Source organism: Mchenga conophoros, linkage group LG16, assembly GCF_057382185.1.
Source record: "Mchenga conophoros isolate Kocher_MC1m ecotype Shallow Benthic linkage group LG16, M_conophoros_male_GT1.1, whole genome shotgun sequence".
NCBI lineage: Eukaryota > Metazoa > Chordata > Actinopteri > Cichliformes > Cichlidae > Mchenga > Mchenga conophoros.
In genome coordinates, this window is record NC_140541.1 from 15,360,297 (window position 1) to 15,377,680 (window position 17,384).

Consider the following 17,384-nt stretch of genomic DNA (forward strand, 5'->3'; position numbering starts at 1 on the left):
TAGAACTGGTCCATAATCCCCATTGCCAATAACTAGTTTTCATATAATTTGGCATACCTCAACCTTTACTGCCTGTTTTCTTTAGAAAATAGGGAGTAAAGAATCCATAAGAATGAGTTCTTGGCAGCCACCCTTACACTGAAACCATTTCTTATGAAAGGCCAGATTCATGTCTCGGGTCCTGTGTCAGGATTTTTTTCATAATACGACTAACATATACTATTAATGTGCTGTAGATTGGCATTAGTGTTACTCTCCTAGAACCACTCTTACTATCTTCAAAACTCCCCCTGATAGATTCCACAAAAACTATGCCAGAGACATGGTTGGGTTTTAAAGTAAAATGTTTAAAAGAAAAGGCTAAATAAATCAATCAATTAATATCAGTACAACTAAGTGTAGCTGGTGTGTAATTTTTAAAAAGAAGAAAAAACAAGAACAAAAAACCCCCAACAATTTTAAAACAGTATATACTAAAGCAAGGATAAGGTTAAATATGCATTGAGGTGACAGTATAGCCTGAAAGGAAGCCACACAGCACATCAAAAATAGCATTCTACCAAGTGAATATACATCAAAACCACACATCAACCTAGCAAAGCACGCAAAGCACCTGTTTCTTCAATTGGCAGTATTCATCTCTAACAATATCTAAATTCAATCACATTTAATTTACTTTCCACAAATAAATGCATGTGTTGTCTGTTTGTAGTGCAAACAGATAAAACACAGCCACTTGTTAAAACCCGACAGCAATATTAAAATCAAGAGGAAAATTAGATAAACAATCAAATTCAAAATAAAACTGAGAAAGCCAAAGTAGTAGCAGCACCCTAGCTGTACACAAAACAGTCCCACAGATCAGGTTCTTGAAAGTTCTCCACAAAACCTTGAAAAAAAAATTGTCTTCTGTATCCTTTCATTTGGATACCATATATACACAGTTTGAGAACAGGCCTAGTGGTACCATAGCTGCACAAACCGCATGTTGTCAACTTCCTCTGAACTTAAAAGAATAACCTGAAACCAGTGAGACTCGCACACTTCACATGGCTTGTGCTGCCGAGCTGAGCTCTCAGAAATAATCCACATCCTGCAATGGAGGAAATTTATGTCAATACTGAACATCTCAAACCTGATAACCCAACACATTCGACAAATCTCACAGGTAAGAAGTGAGAGAGACATGGGAAAAGAATTATACATGTGTTTTAACATCTATTTTTCACTTTATTTTGCATCCAGTTTTGTTTTTGCTTTTCCATTGTTTCAGGTCCAAGGAGCTGTAAAAGAAGTTTGTCTTTAGTTGTTATTCTCTCTCTGGGCCTGGTGGCTGGAATTATCGCTCTTTATTTCTACTGTGAGTTGTGTTGGTGTTCTAATTAAATTAGACATGAACGTTTGAAAGCAGAAATACGCACAAATTAAAAATATGTAAACCATTTTAGGATGATGAGATTGCAACAATGGTTCCTTATTCTCATGTAAAAGCATGTGAATAAGGAACTAAAACCTTCATATTTAGCATGTTTCATTGATTAGAGGCAGAATGTTAAAATATTTTTGTTTAACTGTAAAATTAATTAGAATTAGTACATGAATTAATGCTTTTTTGTGTCTCAAAAACATATTTTGTTATCTGTCTGTATTTCAGACAATAACTCCTTATATGAGTCAGCTGAACATCTCTCTGCAATGAACATCCAACTTTCCTCAATAACTGAGGAGAAAGACCTTCTAAACACAAATCTCTCTTCCATGAGTAACAAACTTTTCTCCATGACTGAGGAGAGAGACCTGCTGCATGCCGACCTTACCAAAATCACAGAAGAGCTGAAGAAGCTGAAGAGCTTGTTTAACCAGAGTGAGTCCTTGTGTCTTTATAAAAGGTCTTACTGTGAAAATTGATTCAACAGAAATTTTAAAAAGCAAACGTTAATCTTTAGGGGCACATATTTATATGAACCACTGGCTTCATTGTTGCATCTCTGCTTATCACTTTAAAGCTGGATTGCAGCAGTGCATCTTATGCTATTCACAAATTCACATTTACAAGAAAAATACAGTTGGTACAAAAATGCTGGAATCCATTCTATTAGTAAATGTGTAATTCATCATTTGTAAAGCATTAATCCTCCTTAGTGTGTAATTTATAAACACATGAATACAGATATGTGTAGTCATGATGGAAAATATTAGTGTGTTCTTGGTATCATTTTAAGTATTAAAGTCTAAGTAAGTGAGTAACAAAGTATTTAGGTGCCCATTCATTTATATATTGATTAAGATGTGAACTTATCGTGATTTAATAGAGATTTTATAAATACTTTTTTCAAATTTTAATTTATTGTTAATTAAGACTTTTTTCAGTTAACTATTTTTTGTGACCTTATCTAAAGAGAGGACTAGTTTATATTAATATTTATTAATAAAAATTAATGTAGGTCAAGAGTCAAACAAGTCTCAGGTATCTTCACAGCAGAAAAATGACACAGAAAAATCACAAAGAACATACAAATAGTTTTTTGCCAGATGCAAACATAACCCACCTGAGGTTTATGATATGTAATACTGAAATGTAGGTTAGGTAAGGTAAGGTAGGGTAAGGTAAGATAAGGTAAGATCTTTATTTTCACTGTTACCAGAACAATGAAACACAGTTTAGCATCTTTCCATTGACAGCATGTAGGTTTTTAACATTCAGATTCTTAGCATAAGAGAATAATATAAAATAAGTTGAAGAGGTACCTACACAGAGAATGTATGAAAAGCTCAATAATTTAAGTATCTACACAAAAGGATATCAGAATCAGAATACTTTATTGATCCCTAGGGGAAATAATTTTTTTGTTACAGTGCTCCATTATAAACAAAACATTAACAAGACAGACAATACACTAACTAAGAATAGCACAATACATACATATATATTAGGGGTGCAACAATACTCGTATCGATATTGAACCGTTCGATACAGTGCTTTCGGTTCGGTACGCATATGTATCGAACAATACAAAATTTTTAATTTATTTTATCAGCTTTCCTTCTGACGATGCTGTCTGTGTTGAGCGCCCAGTGGATCTGCGCTCGACAGTGCAGCCTAGGCGGAGTAGTCGAACGCGGATTCACTGAGCGCAGGGCAAGCTAGCCAGACAGAAGTTAAGCTCTCCTTGCAACATGGCAAATTGAACCTCCCCCACCCTAATTCAGATCTGGCGTTTGGAACTATTTTGGTTTTCATGTGACGTATGACCCTGAAGGTAAGCGCGTCATGGACAAAAGTAAAACAGTATGTTGGATGTGCCACGCAATGCTCAATTGGTGGGAACTAGTGTGTTTACGTTAGCTAGTTAGCTCGTTAACGTGTTGGCCGTCCATCCCCACGCACGGGGCGATCTGCGGTAGCTCGTTAACGGAGATTTGCCGTGTTGTGGCGTTAACGTCATTTCAGATTAAAGCTGACAGCACTAGTGGGAACACAACGAATATGACTGCACATTTACTCCGACATCATCCTAGTGCAAAGACAAGTGGAAGTAGACAAAAACAACAAGCTCGCATGCTACAAACTTAACCCGAGTCATTTAGACAGCCGTTAGCACACGATTCTCCTTATGGGGACCTGATATGTTTAATATGCTGCTGAGAATATAGCCCAGAAGAAGCGTATAGTATAGCTTTTATTTTGGAAAGAGCCATTTCTCTGTAATAAACTCTCTTCTCCAAAGATGAGTGATTTCTCGATCAGATAGATTTATTTTTTTTATTACTTTGTTGTTTCAGCAACATTAAATTCAAAAACTATACTTTTGAGTTAAAATATATATTTATAATTTTAATAAATGACAAATTAAAAAGGCATGAACGTGTGTAGTTGTAGCAGTAACCAGTGTGTTAAGTGGATGCGTTGTACAGGGAGCCACAGGCAGGAATGATTTCCTGTGTCGTTCAGTGGTGCTTTTCGGTAATCTCAGTCTCTCACTGAACGTGCTCCTGTGACTGACCAGCAGTGTTGGGAAGGTTACTTTTAAAATGTATTCCGTTACAGAATACAGAATACATGCCCCAAAATGTATTCTGTAACGTATTCCGTTACGTTACTCAATGACAGTAACGTATTCTAAATACTTTGGATTACTTAATATATTATCGTGCTTTTTACAACAATCTATGAAGCGCCTTGAGGCGACTTTTGTTGTGATTTGGCGCTATATAAATAAAATTGAATTGAATTGAATTGAATTGAACTATTGCTGTGTGATTTATTACTATTACTGAAGGTCCGCGACTCCGAACTGTAGTAAAGGGACCTCTGACTAATACGGCGGGGTCCCTGTCGGCTCATAGCCGAAAAATAGCTTTACTTTGTTGTGTGGGTCAATTTTTCTTGCGAGAGACAGAGAGAGGCGTTGAAAGACTGCTCCAACGGAACTTATTGTTTTCGGAGGAAAACACGAACACGGTGTACAGTCGAGTCTTAATAGCTTACTTACAACTGGGCTCGTCAGGCACTCTTCTTGGCTGCAGTGGTTATTATTATATTTACATGTTTCCAGCTCCCGTTTTTCCTCGACGACAACTCGTACCTTTCCACTCGCCTTTTTCTCCCTCCTCGCGCTCACAGACACATAACGTGTATGGCAGTGCATTCTCCCTGCAACACGGACTACACTGCCCATGATGCTGCATTCTTTAGAGCTATGCTTGTAGCATTCTGCCTGTTAGCTTAGCACAACAACAACAACGAAAAGGCGCTCTCTCACCCAGGAAACACACAGTCGCAGAAAGAGAGAGAGAGCGTCGCCCTGTAACCATGGCAACCGTAACACTGCCGCCTGGAACGAAAGAACGTAGCTGTCAAACAAAACCCAAACAGTCCTGACCCGCGACTAAATGAAACAGGAAAGTACCGCAGTGTAATCCATTTATTTCAACAAAGTAACTGTATTCTAAATACCACCTTTTTAAACGGTAACTGTAACGGAATACAGTTACTCATATTTTGTATTTTAAATACGTAACGGCGGTACATGTATTCCGTTACTCCCCAACACTGCTGACCAGCATGTCATGGAGTGGGTGGGAGGTGTTATCCAACATTGTCTTTATCTTGGACAGCATCCGCCTCTCCGACACCACCTTGAGGGAGTCCAGCTCCATCCCCACAACATTGCTGGCCTTACGGATCAGTTTATCGAGTCTGTTGGAATCTGCAACCCTCAGCCTGCTCCCCCAGCATGCAACAGCATAGAGGATCGCACTGGCCACAACAGACTCGTAGAAAATCCTCAGCATTTTCTGGCAGATGTTGAAGGACCTGAGTCGCTTCAAAAAATAGAGACGACTCTGGCCCTTCCTGTAAAGTGCTGTGGTGTTTTTAGCCCAGTCCAGTTTATTGTCAATGTGTACTCCAAGGTATTTATAGTCCTCCACAATGTCAACACTGACCCCCTGGATTGAAACAGGGGTCAAGTGTTTCCTGGTCTTCCTGAAGTCCACTATCAATTCCTTGGTCTTTGCCATGTTGAGCTGCAGATGATTCTCCTCACACCACGTGACAAAGGAGTCGACCACAGCCCGGTACTCTGTCACATCACCCCTGCTGATGCATCCAACCACCGCAGAGTCATCAGAAAACTTCTGAAGATGGCAGGTCTCTGTGCAGTGGCTGAAGTCTGTGGTGTAGAGGGTGAAGAGGAAGGGGGAGAGGACAGTCCCCTGTGGTGCCCCTGTGTTGCTGATCACCTTGTCAGACACACACTGTGGGAGACGTACATATTGTGGTCTTCCTGTCAGGTAATCAACAATCCAGGACACCAGAGAAGCATCCACCTGCATCGCTGCTAACTTATCACCCAGGAGGGTTGGCCTGATGGTATTGAAAGCACTAGAAAAGTCAAAAAACATGACCCTCACAGTGCTCGCCGGCTGGTCCAGATGGGTGTAGACATGATTGAGCAGGTAGATGATGGCGTCCTCAGTTCCGAGACGAGGCTATAAGCAAATTGAAGGGGATCCAGATGTGATCTTACTATGGGTCGCAGCTGGTCCAGGAGGTCAGTGCCACGGGCCTGTAAACCTGGGGGCCACTGGGGCATGGCGCCTTTGGAATAGGGACAAGGCATGATGTCTTCCACATCACTGGTACCCTCTGCAGACTCAAACTCAGCATAAACAGTTTATGAAAGACTCCACAAAGCTGGGGGGCACAGGCCTTGAAAACGAGGGGACTCACTCCGTCTGGTCCAGCAGACTTGCCTGAGTGAAGTCTCTTCATTTGCATCTCAACCTATTGAGTGAAGGTGATGGGTGGGGGAGGGGTGTCAGGAATCTCACAGGAGGCAATAGCGCCATGTGAAGAGAGAGGCTGGCACAGTGGTGTGGCTCTGGATTCCAGGCTGACTACAGGTGAGGTTGTGGGGGTGGAAACAGACACTGTGGTGTCGAATCTATTGTTAAACAGATTCAACTCGTCGGCTCTATTCTCACCTCCCTCAGCTCCCCTGCTGTTGGTTGGCCTGAATCCAGTGATGGTCTTCATGCCCCTCCACACCTCTCTCATGCTGTTCTGCTGGAGTTTCCACTCCAGCTTCCTCCTGTAATTGTCCTTAGCCTCTCTGATCTTGTCCTTTAGTAACACCTGGACCTTCCTCACCTCCTCTTTATTGCCCCCTCTGAAAGCCCTCTCCTGATTGTTGAGGGGGGCTTTGATGTCCTTAGTCACCCACGGCTTGTTATTTGGGTAACAATGAACAGTCTGAGCTGGAACAATGGAGTCGGTGCAGAAAGTTATGTAGTCTGTGATACACTCAGTAAGCCCATTGATGTCCTCGGCGTGAGGTTCACAGAGTGTTTCCCAGTTGGTCACCTCGAAACAGCCCTGTAGTTCCGCTAAGGCCTCCTCTGACCACCTCCTAAAGCTCCTCGTGGTCACAGGTTCCCTCCTCACAACTGACACATAGCGGGGGATGAGGTGAATCAGGTTATGATCTGACCTACCAAGTGGGGGGAGGGAGGAGGAGCTGTATGCATCCTTGACATTAGCATACAGTAAGTCTAGAATTTTTTCTCCCCTGGTCAGACAGTCCACATATTGTCTGAATGTTGGTAGTGTATTGTCCAGTGATACATGGTTGAAGTCACCCGAGATTACAATAAAGGCACTCGGGTGCTGAGTCTGTAACCGAGCTATGGCAGAGTGGATAGTGTCACATGCAGCTGTAGGGTTAGCATGGGAACATGTTAGCATGTAGGAACATAAACAGCCACCAAGATGACGTGAGAAAATTCCCTGGGTAAATAATACGGCCTGAGTCCAACAGCACACAGTTCAATGTCCGGGCAACAAATCCTTTCTTTGATTGTTATGTTGGCAGGGTTACACCACCGGTTGTTAACTAAAACAGCAAGCCCACCTCCTTTCCGCTTACCGCTAGCGATGCTGTCCCTGTCCGCCCAAACAGTGTGGAAGCCTTCCACGGAAGCATTCTTGTCGGGAATGTCCTGGTCCATCCATGATTCAGTGAAACACATCAGGCTACACTCTCGGTATTCCCTCTGACTCCGTACTAGTGCTGAGAGCTCGTCGATTTTATTCGATAACGATCGCACATTTCCCATTACGATAGATGGCAGACACGGTTTATACCTCCTCGCTTCGAGCTTTTGCTGTCTCACCGTCTCCTTCTTTCTTCTCTTCTGTCCTTGACCTCTGCATCCCCGATGTGTTTTTCTCCAAATTTCAGCTGGTACTTCTGCAGGTCTGGCCAGCGAGCCAGCCGGCATCAGGGTGATCAGCTGATCACTGGAGTAAACGGTCCGTACGTGTAGGAGATGTGCCGCAGTCCCGTTCCTTGATAAAAGTAATAGCTCTACGGCCACCAGAAGAACAAAAACTCTCTCAATCCACATGATTGAGTGAAAGATAATAAACGGATGAAAATACAAGTCAGAAAAAAAAGAATACGTAAGAAAACAGAGCTAAACTAAGAGAAAAAGCAGGAGCGACTGTAACAGGCTACACGCTGGTTGGCGCATGCGCACGCATATTCACAAGTTATATACAGAAACTAAATTAAATAATAGATATCGATATAGATATATATGCAGGCTCAGACGTCGCCCGGATAAACAAGGTCCGCAAGGTCCACTTCTCATCAAGGCACCCTGATGAGAAGTGGACTACTGGAACAGGAAGTCATCGGTGGGCAAGAGATGAAAATAGGGCATTGTTGGAATGCTACTACTCAAGTAACCCTGACAGAAGAGGTTACATGAAAAGGATAAGAGACCTATGGAATCTTCGATACCCAACATCCACGTTGATGGCAAAAAAACTAGTAGCTCAGTGTTCCAACATTCAAAAGAAGGGATTGCTCTCACAGCTAGAGATTGACGAGGTACAACACAAATGCTACGGAAAGGGGGAGCCAGGATGACAGGTCAGGGAGGAGATATCATCACCCCCACCCGAGATTGGGCACCATGCCCCAAGTGTGATAGAAGAAGGTTTTTTGAGTGAGACAGGAACTGACCTGAAAGACAACATCATGAAGCTTAAAACTTGGATCACCCGTAGCCAGTTACCAAGACTACGTGAAGCAGCAGTAATCAGTGAGATACTTGGCTAGAACTTGAACAGCCACAATGAACAGTGCCCTCCATGGAGAAAGAGACTAGAGGCTAAGATCAAAGTAGCACGGAGGGAGGTTAGCCAAATATTGGGGGTGCAGAAAGAAGGTGCCTAAGAAGTATAGCAAGCTGTCCATACCTGAGGCCTTGGAAACTGCCAAGCAATGACTCACAGCCTTGGCCAGCCACTTAAAGAGGTACACCAGAGAGATCGAAGACAGGAGAATAAATTAGCTGTTCTCCACAGAACCAGTCAAGGTGTACTCTCAGTGGCAGGGGAATAATATGAGAATGGTACCACCAAGGCTGGAGATGGAGCAATACTGGAAAAACATATGGGAGAAGGACGCAACCCATAACAGCAATGCTCAGACATCCAAGAAAGGGTCTCCAGTATGAAGAGTGGGACACCACCAGGCCCCGACATAGTTCATGCCTAGTGGCTATAGAAGGTGACTGCACTCCATGAGCGCCTACCGCCACAAATGAACCAGCTGCTAGTTGACGAAAGACACCCAGAATGACTAACCGAAGGCAGGACAGTCCTGATCCTCAAGGACCCCCAGAAGGGACCGGTCCCATCCAACTGCCAACCAATAACCCGTCTTAGTACCACATGGAAACTCCTGTCAGGCATCATTGCGGTTAAGATGAACAGGCATATGGCTCAATACATGAGCCGGGCGCAGAACACCAGCTAAGGGTAGACCAAGCAGTTGCCTGAGACTGCAAGACTTGGCTGACTAACCTATGCACTGCTTGGATTGATTATAACAAGGCTTATGACTCAATGCCCCACAGCTGGATCCTAGAATGCCTAGACCAGGGATCGGCAAACTTTCTGATGATGAGTACCATCTAAAATTTCCTCAGAAGTCAATGTGCCATATGATTGCATTAGCAATAAATTTAATAACGCTCTATATCAACAGTTACACACTATATAGAACAACTTTACAGAATTATATTTGTTCGCAGATGCAGGCATAATGCAGATCAGCTATTTTGAAACAAAAAAAAAGACGCTTCTTATCCATAACAGCAAATGAACTGTACAACAGAAAATGCAAATGCTATTCATGGTCTCCTTACAACAATGATAAGAAAAATAAACTGGGCCAATATGGAATGTTTGTTAATACAGGGATACACATGTTAATATGATCTCTGGTCTCCGAATTAGAGACACAGGTCTCCTAGTGTCCAGCATTCAGATGGCTACCTGAGGACACTCTTCATGTGAGAGAAAATCTGCTCACACAGATATGTAGAGCCAAATACTGTCAATAAGGCCTCTGCAATGTTCAGAAGACAAACTTGTCAAGTAGTGATGTCCAGCAGGTGAAAATGCAAGCTCCATGAACACGCACAGCTATGGATTCCAGCTGCGTCTGTACTTCTGTAAATTTTGACCCCCACAGAGTCGAGCTTTTCAGTTCAATCAGCTGCATTTCGATGTCCTCTGTGTCCAGCCAGTTAAAGTGAGACAAATCCAGCTGCTTATTAAAGCTTTCTGGTTTGATCAGAAAAGAAAGCATTGGTCCATACACCTGAAAGTCCCAAAAACACATTGTGAATTTTGTCTCGAGTCTATGGATGTATCCATGTATTTCCATGGTGCTGATGCTGCACTGAGCGGACAGCTCCTGAAGCATTTGAAGTCTCGGAATCTGGACGTTTCAACATCGCTTGAAAAAACTGCCAGATAGCAACGTCCCTCTCACCAGTAGGTTTAGTTGTTTTTAGCCAATTACAAGTTGAATCTGGTAGTTGGGGTTGTTAGCCAAGATACTGTCACTAAGCATTAAGAAGTGGCACAACTAATGTGTCTATGCAAGCTAATTTGTCATGTGCACCGCTGGACCTGCCATTTATTTTTTTATGCACCTTCTCAGATGAATTCACTGCATGTCATGCCATCAGTTAACCCTTCTCATGCCAACTGTGGCACAAGTGCCCACGGTTGCCGACCCCTGATATCTATCTATCTATCTATCTATCTATCTATCTATCTATCTATCTATCTATCTATCTATCTATCTATCTATCTATCTATCTATCTATCTATCTATCTCTCTCTCTCTCTCTATATATATATATATATATATATATATATATATATATATATATATATATATATATATACAGCCACAAACATAAATCAGTTTTATTGGAATTCCACGTGAAAGGCCAATACAAAGTGGTGTACACGTGAGAGGTGGAACAAAAATCATACATGATTCCAAACATCTTTTTACAAATAAATAACTGCAAAGTGCTTTTTATTCAGCCCCCTTTGGTCTGAGTGCAGTCAGTTGCCCATAGACATTGCCTGATGAGTGCTAATGACTAAATAGAGTGCACCTGTGTGTAATCTCATGTCAGTACAAATACAGCTGCTCTGTGACGGCCTCAGAGGTTGTCTAACAGAATATTGGGAGCAACAACACCATGAAGTCCAAAGAACACACCAGACAGGTCAGGGATAAAGTTATTGAGATATTTAAAGCAGGCTTAGGCTACAAAAAGATTTCCCAAGCCTTGAATATCCCACAGAGCTCTGTTCAAGCGATCATTCAGAAATGGAAGGAGTATGGCACAACTTTAAACCTACCAAGACAAGGCCGTCCACCTAAACTCGCAGGCCGAACAAGGAGAGCGCTGATCAGAAATGCAGCCAAGAGGCCCATGGTGACTCTGGACGAGCTGCAGAGATCTACAGCTCAGGTGGGGGAATCTGTCCATAGGACAACTATTAGTCGTGCGATGCACAAAGTTGGCCTTTATGGAAGAGTGGCAAGAAGAAAGCCATTGTTAACAGAAAACCATAAGAAGTCCCATTTGCAGTTTGCCACGAGCCATGTGGGGGACACAGCAAACATGTGGAAGAAGGTGCTCTGGTCAAATGAGACCAAAATGGAACTTTTTGGCCAAAATGCAAAACACTATGTGTGGCAGAAAACTAACACTGCACATCACTCTGAACACACCATCCCCACTGTCAAATATGGTGGTGGCAGCATCATGCTCTGGGGGTGCTTCTCTTCAGCAGGGACAGGGAAGCTGGTCAGAGTTGATGGGAAGATGGATGGAGCCAAATACAGGGCAATCTTGGAAGAAAACCTCTTGGAGTCTGCAAAAGACTTGAGACTGTGGTGGATGAAAGAAATCTCGGTCCCGGGTTTCTCCGTGGATCGGGTTTCCTCCGAGGCGTGGGCACCTATAAGCAGAGTTTTGTCTTTACCCTATAAGATTCAAAATTATTCAAAGTAACACTCAGGTATGCCGTTCACCAGGTTAGTTACAGCGCCGGGAGTAGCTTGGGAGAACAAGGAAACACAGACTGCTTCAGGTTGCTTTCCCAAAATCAACTCAAAGGTTTATTCATCATACAACAGTATATATAGAGGAAAAAGGTTCGTGTGTCAGCAGATTCTCAGTTCAAACCGGTACAGACCAAATAAGGAAGCGTCTTCCTGCCCTCTGAGCAAAGAAGTATCCTTTGTATAGTTTATCAGTTCAGCTACAATTTATGATCATCCCAGCAAAATACACTCCTAGACATAGAATACAGAGTTCTTTCATTAGTGAATTCTGAAACAAACCACCTGGCCTTTAACAAGCTCTTTTCTAGGAGATAAAGAAGGGAAGATGGGAGTAAGGAAGTGGTCTCTGTGGTGTTTTCGACCTTGAGGTTCCATCCTGTGATTCTTACACATTGATTCTTGGGTCACAGAGAAAGAGAAAAACAACTAGTAAATGGGCCTTATTGAGTAACAGTTTTCCTGTATAATATCACTATAAAACAATATCCTGTAAATGCTACCATGGTATCAAAATATCACAACAGTGGAGGTTCACCTTCCACCAGGACAACGACCCTAAACATAAAGCCAGGGCAACAATGGAATGGTTTAAAACAAAACATATCCATGTGTTAGAATGGCCCAGTCAAAGTCCAGATCTAAATCCAATCGAGAATCTGTGGCAAGATCTGAAAACTGCTGTTCACAAACACTGTCCATCTTATCTGACTGAGCTGGAGCTGTTTTGCAAAGAAGAATGGGCAAGGATTTCAGTCTGTAGATGTGCAAAGCTGGTAGAGACATACCCTAAATGACTGGCAGCTGGAATTGCAGCAAAAGGTGGTTCTACAAAGTATTGACTCAGGGGGCTGAATAATTACGCACACCCCACTTTTCAGTTATTTATTTGTAAAAAATGTTTGGAATTATGTATGATTTTATTAGGTGTTATTAGGTGAAAAGTCACGTAGACATGTAGATTGCTTAGTGATCAATAAAAAGCACATTTCATGGAGCTGATCACATTATATAAAAACAATTTCCCTTTGACATTTTCGTTCCATTTCTCACTTGTTTACCACTTTGTATTGGTCTTTCACGTGGAATTCTAATAAAATTGATTCATGTTTGTGGCTGTAATGTGACAAAATGTGGAAAAGTTCAAGGGGACCGAATACTTTTGCAAGCCACTGTATATATGTAGCGCCTAGCGGCCTCTTCATGGTTTCCATTTGCCTGTGGGATGCCCACATATGTTTCGAGCAAATGTTAGAACACTTTTGCAAATATGTCATGTCTTAATAAATCGAGCTGATATTTGAAGTTTACACAGCAACATTCTAGCCTGAAAATATCTTAAAAGTGTATTTTGTAATCCAAAAAGAGTAATATTTCAAACTCCGCTACACTACGTTCCCCCGCAACTGCCTTGTTTGAGTTTTGGACAAAATGCATTCTGGGATATTTGCCTGGGTTTGGCTACAGTAACCAGCGAGCTGATTGGAGACCAAAACAGCCAATCAGAATTTTTGCATCCAAGTCTGTGATTGGTTGGTTTTGTGGCACAAATATAACGCTGTACAGAAAGAGTTGAATGCGCAGGGGCAGAGATGTTGAGAGCACGAGCAACACATTGCGAGATCCGCAGAGATCTGAGCAAGAACAAATGCAAAAACTGAGCGAGAGGGGCTGTTGTTGTGTGTGTATATGGATAATAGCAAACACTGAAATACGTTTTTTGCACGCAGCAATGAATTTTGTTCGATCAAATTTAGCATTTCTTCACTCAAAATACATTTCTCCTCAAAATGGCACTCATCATCAGAAAGGTTGCCGACCCCTGAGAGTCAAATAAGTCAGCATCAACTCAGGTTCAGTTCCAAGGTGTTCCTGAAATAGAGGAAAAATATCCATTTTTGTGCTTTTACAAAGTTGAACTCACCTGAAATGAAAGTAGTAATGGATGGCCTACTCCTTTGCTGAAAACCAAGAGAAGCTCCACCAATTAAGGAGGCAATTAGCTGAAGATGTAGTTTTCTGTCATTAAGGACAATCTGAAATCAATGGCTATTTCCATACATACATACATGGATCTGGAGGTTAAAATTGTTTAGTAATCGCATGATGTAAGATACATTAGCAAATGATTTTAGCGGTATTTAGGGAGCAAATAAAAATAAGCAGACACTTAAGTCATGGCACTGCCCTCACATTCTCAGACATAATATTTGTGGTCATTCCAGCAGGAACACTAAATTAGTGGCAGATATGAAAGTGATCACAGCACAAAAAATATTTTAAAAAGTTAGCACAGTTCACTTTAGCTTTTAATTTCCTGGCAAAAAATGTGTCACACACACTTTGTTGTTGTTGTAAAACTGTTATTCTCTGTAAGTGAATGCAGTGTGCATAGATCTTATTGTTAGATGATCCTGTGTAATTAAATAAAGATCAAATGAGCATTATTATAGAATTCTTAAAACATCATTCACTAACTGTACTACTACGTCTCTGTAATTTCTTCTAGACAAAGCATGTCCTGCAGGATGGAGCAAGTTTAGCTGTAGCTGTTATCTCCTCTCTGAAAGCTCTGCTTCCTGGGATGCAGCCAGAAAGAACTGCAGAGACAGAGGAGCAGATCTGATGGTTATTGACACTCCTGAAGAACAGGTACAGTGTTTGTGTATGTGTGTGTTATTGTGTTTGTAAATAAATATTAAAGTTCAAACTCCTGTTTATTTTAATGTAAACAATTTGTCCGGTTTTGAACAAAAATCTAGAAATTAATACATATCTACAACACATTTACTACACATAAAACCCTGAAACAACTATAATTTTGTCTCAGTGAGAAAAAAAAAAAAGGTAGACTTTTCTGTTTTCGCAATTTCTGGAGAAATTGCAGTGAGATTGTTGCTACTGGTGGTCTGTAACTTGCCTCTGGTGCATCTAAAATGCTGGAGGCAATGAGTTAAAGGCTGGTTAACAAAGTTAAAAGCAGATGTCTCATACATACATGGGCAGGTAATTAGATTTTCTGTGTGTGATTAAAAGAATAAGAAAAAAAGACTTGAAAAATGTAATTGTGAAAAAAGTCCCATGCTGTATTTTAACTCACAACCATCGACATGCAAGGAAGAGGTGAAAAAGAGGTAACTCTGCCATTAACTAAAAAGTGAATTTTTCAGAAATGGTGCAAGATTTAGAAAATCAGAATAGAAACACACAGTGGATAATTGAGCCAGTCATTTTGAGGTATGAATAGTTTGTCTACCACAAATGGTGTGAGACTAGTTAGGGAAGAAGAAGCATCTGATAACATACACTGGGACTGCTGCTTTGCAACAATCCCACAGATTACAGTGAATGAAACCCTTGGAAGTTGGAAAAATAAATTAATAACTGTACAAGAACACATGCAATGTAGTTTCCAAAGATTCTTCCACTGATACACTGCAAAACAGAGCACTTCCCATGAGCTGGACAGGAGTTTGTAGCCAAGGGGCAGGTGCATCCGATAATTTGAAGACAATTTTTCATTACTAGTATACTAATGCACTATGTATTGTTTCCACTGTACATGTTTGTCCTACAAACTGTACTGTTCCACTCTACCTGTTTGTTTTTTAACTCTGACACACTAATGTACATGCTTTAGTAAAAGTTATGTTTTATGAAATGTGTGGGACATCATGAAATGAGCAAACACTTCTAAGATAATTTTGAACACGTTTATAATACGTTTAAACAGTATTAAGAGATTTTAGAGGCAATGACTTACTCATTGTTAAAAAAAACAACATAACAAATAAATTAAAGGTTGGAGTGTATAAAAGCATGTTGCCTGTTAAGTGGTGTGTTTTCCTGTATTAGCTGTGGAAAATGTATCTCCATTGTTGAGGGTAAATGCTGCAATAAATATGTAAAAGCAAAACAAGGGAAAAAAGGAAGGAGAAAATGGTTTAATTAGTGGTGGTTTAGGATTTTTTAAAAATAGATTTTAGATGAAATTTGAATAAATTGTGGTTCAAATCTAAAATGAAAGTCTTTTCTTTTTTTAAATTTTTCTAATATACAGATGATCCTCTCTGCAATCATCACAGAAGACGCTTGGATTGGTTTGAATGACAAAGAAAAGGAGGGAACATGGAAATGGATAGATGGAACCCCACTGACTCTCAGGTAAGACTTCTCTTTTGGTTTAGTTTACTACTTTTATTACATTTCCAAAAGATATTTGTAAAACCCATACATATATGCAGAGATACCCACATTGGTGATGTTACATGTCAGTGGGATGAGCCAAACTGCAAGGCCAATGTGTGCTAATGACTTGTTTTGGTAACATTGATCAGAAGAAGTTACTATATTAGTCATGATGTACTGCAGTCTGATGGAAGCACCAACACCAAAGCATCTCAGTTTTTCTTCAGTAATAATAAGACAATGTTTTTGTTACTGACCTGCTAGGTACTGGGCAGGAGACCAACCTGATAATGGTGGTGGACAGGAAAACTGTGCTCATATCATAAATAATAATAAAAAGTCCTGGAATGATCTCCCATGTTCAACTTCTCTTAAGTGGATCTGTGAAAAAATACCATAAAATCAATGTACAGTTTCTCAGAAATAATAAAATCAAAAAAATGTTTTGCGATTTTAGCTGGGATTGTAATTCCACATAATAACTTTAATTTGATATGCTCTGTCATGATGAGGTATTTTGTTGTAGCTTTTTTATAAGTCAGTGGAGATCAAACACAAGCATGGCTAAGCATAGGTGGTTAATTCTTGATATTTCTATTTGAAATTATTTGATTTTTAATGTTATTTTCTTCTTCTGGTAGTTTTTTCAATCTATTGTGGTATTATTGTAATTAAGTCTTTCATTTCTTTTCCTTCTTCATAGTTGTTTTACTCAGTTTCAGTTCACGATCATATGTTTTGCTTCATACCACATTGTATTACCTCATATTAGAGGCAGTTTTTTTCCTGCAGTGTTTCTTTATGTTCCTACCTCTGTCTCATTTCTGTGTTGTTGTTAGTATTCATTAGGGTTAGTTGTCTTTTGCATGTTTCCTCTTTTCCATTTGTTTCCTGCGTTTGTATTACTTCCTGCTTCAGTTTTTCCCTCATTACTTTCATTGTTATGTTTTTGATAGTGTTTAAGTGACCTTGTACGTGTCATTCTGTCTTACAATAAACTCCAAAAACAAAAGATCTAAAGTGCTCTTCTGGGAATTGATTGAGATATAGACTTTATTAAGACAGTTATCTTATGATAAAAAGACCAAAAAGCCTTGTGTGAAGAAAGCTGTATTGTGTATTTTGTTTTTTGTTTGTGTTTTTTTTTTTTTTTACCTTTTTTTGGCCATTTTCTAAAATTAAATTCAAGTTCAGATGAACAACAATACATGAGATATCACACTGTCTCATTATTTATTTAAC

General features: G+C 40.4%; 1 protein-coding gene across 1 annotated transcript; it reads left to right on the forward strand.

Moving 5' to 3' along the window:
- The first annotated feature begins 1,098 nt into the window (after positions 1-1,098).
- LOC146556463 (CD209 antigen-like protein C) lies at positions 1,099-16,547 on the forward strand. The gene is made up of 6 exons (XM_085249112.1): positions 1,099-1,175; positions 1,293-1,360; positions 1,655-1,864; positions 14,464-14,606; positions 16,015-16,118; positions 16,407-16,547. Exons 1-6 carry the CDS (start codon positions 1,099-1,101, stop codon positions 16,540-16,542), a joined length of 738 nt encoding a protein of 245 aa, XP_085105238.1. The 3' UTR covers positions 16,543-16,547.
- The last annotated feature ends 837 nt before the right edge of the window (positions 16,548-17,384 follow it).

Coding starts and splice junctions, on each gene's coding strand:
- LOC146556463 (XM_085249112.1), top strand. CDS start 1,099: ATGGAGGAAATTTATGTCAATACTGAACATCTCAAACCTGATAACCCA. Junction 1,361..1,654: donor TATCGCTCTTTATTTCTACT/GTGAGTTGTGTT, acceptor TCTGTATTTCAG/ACAATAACTCCTTATATGAG. Junction 1,865..14,463: donor GAAGAGCTTGTTTAACCAGA/GTGAGTCCTTGT, acceptor AATTTCTTCTAG/ACAAAGCATGTCCTGCAGGA.